At 65.5% G+C, this 258-nt stretch overlaps 1 protein-coding gene across 1 annotated transcript in view; it reads left to right on the forward strand.

Moving 5' to 3' along the window:
* The window catches only part of PIF1 (PIF1 5'-to-3' DNA helicase), a gene marked incomplete at its 5' end in the record, with an annotated part of 6,645 nt that continues 6,387 nt past the window's right edge, over positions 1–258 (forward strand). Inside the window, 2 exons of the mRNA XM_010006722.1 lie at positions 1–97; positions 194–254. Of these exons, the coding sequence (XP_010005024.1) occupies positions 1–97; positions 194–254 (158 nt within the window). The remainder of the gene's footprint in view (positions 98–193; positions 255–258) is intronic.

Below are 258 nucleotides of genomic sequence, written 5' to 3' on the forward strand. Positions count from 1 at the left end.
ATCGTGGGCTCCCTGCCCCCGAAGAGCACCTACGCCACAGCCAGCACGGGAGTGGCCGCTTGCCACATCGGCGGGACCCCCCCTCCTGCCTTTGCAGGTGATGCTCTGCCTGGCAGCAAAGGGCTGGGAGCTCTCACGCCCTTCCCGAAGAGTCAGGGGCTTCCCAAACCTTTTCTTTCTCCTTCCCTGCCAGGGATCGGTTCTGGGAAGGCACCGCTGGAGCAGTGCATTCAGCTGGCAGAGAGGCCCGGGGTGCGG

This window comes from Chaetura pelagica, unplaced genomic scaffold (genome assembly GCF_000747805.2).
Source record: "Chaetura pelagica isolate M959 unplaced genomic scaffold, ChaPel_1.0 scaffold69, whole genome shotgun sequence".
Taxonomy (NCBI): domain Eukaryota; kingdom Metazoa; phylum Chordata; class Aves; order Apodiformes; family Apodidae; genus Chaetura; species Chaetura pelagica.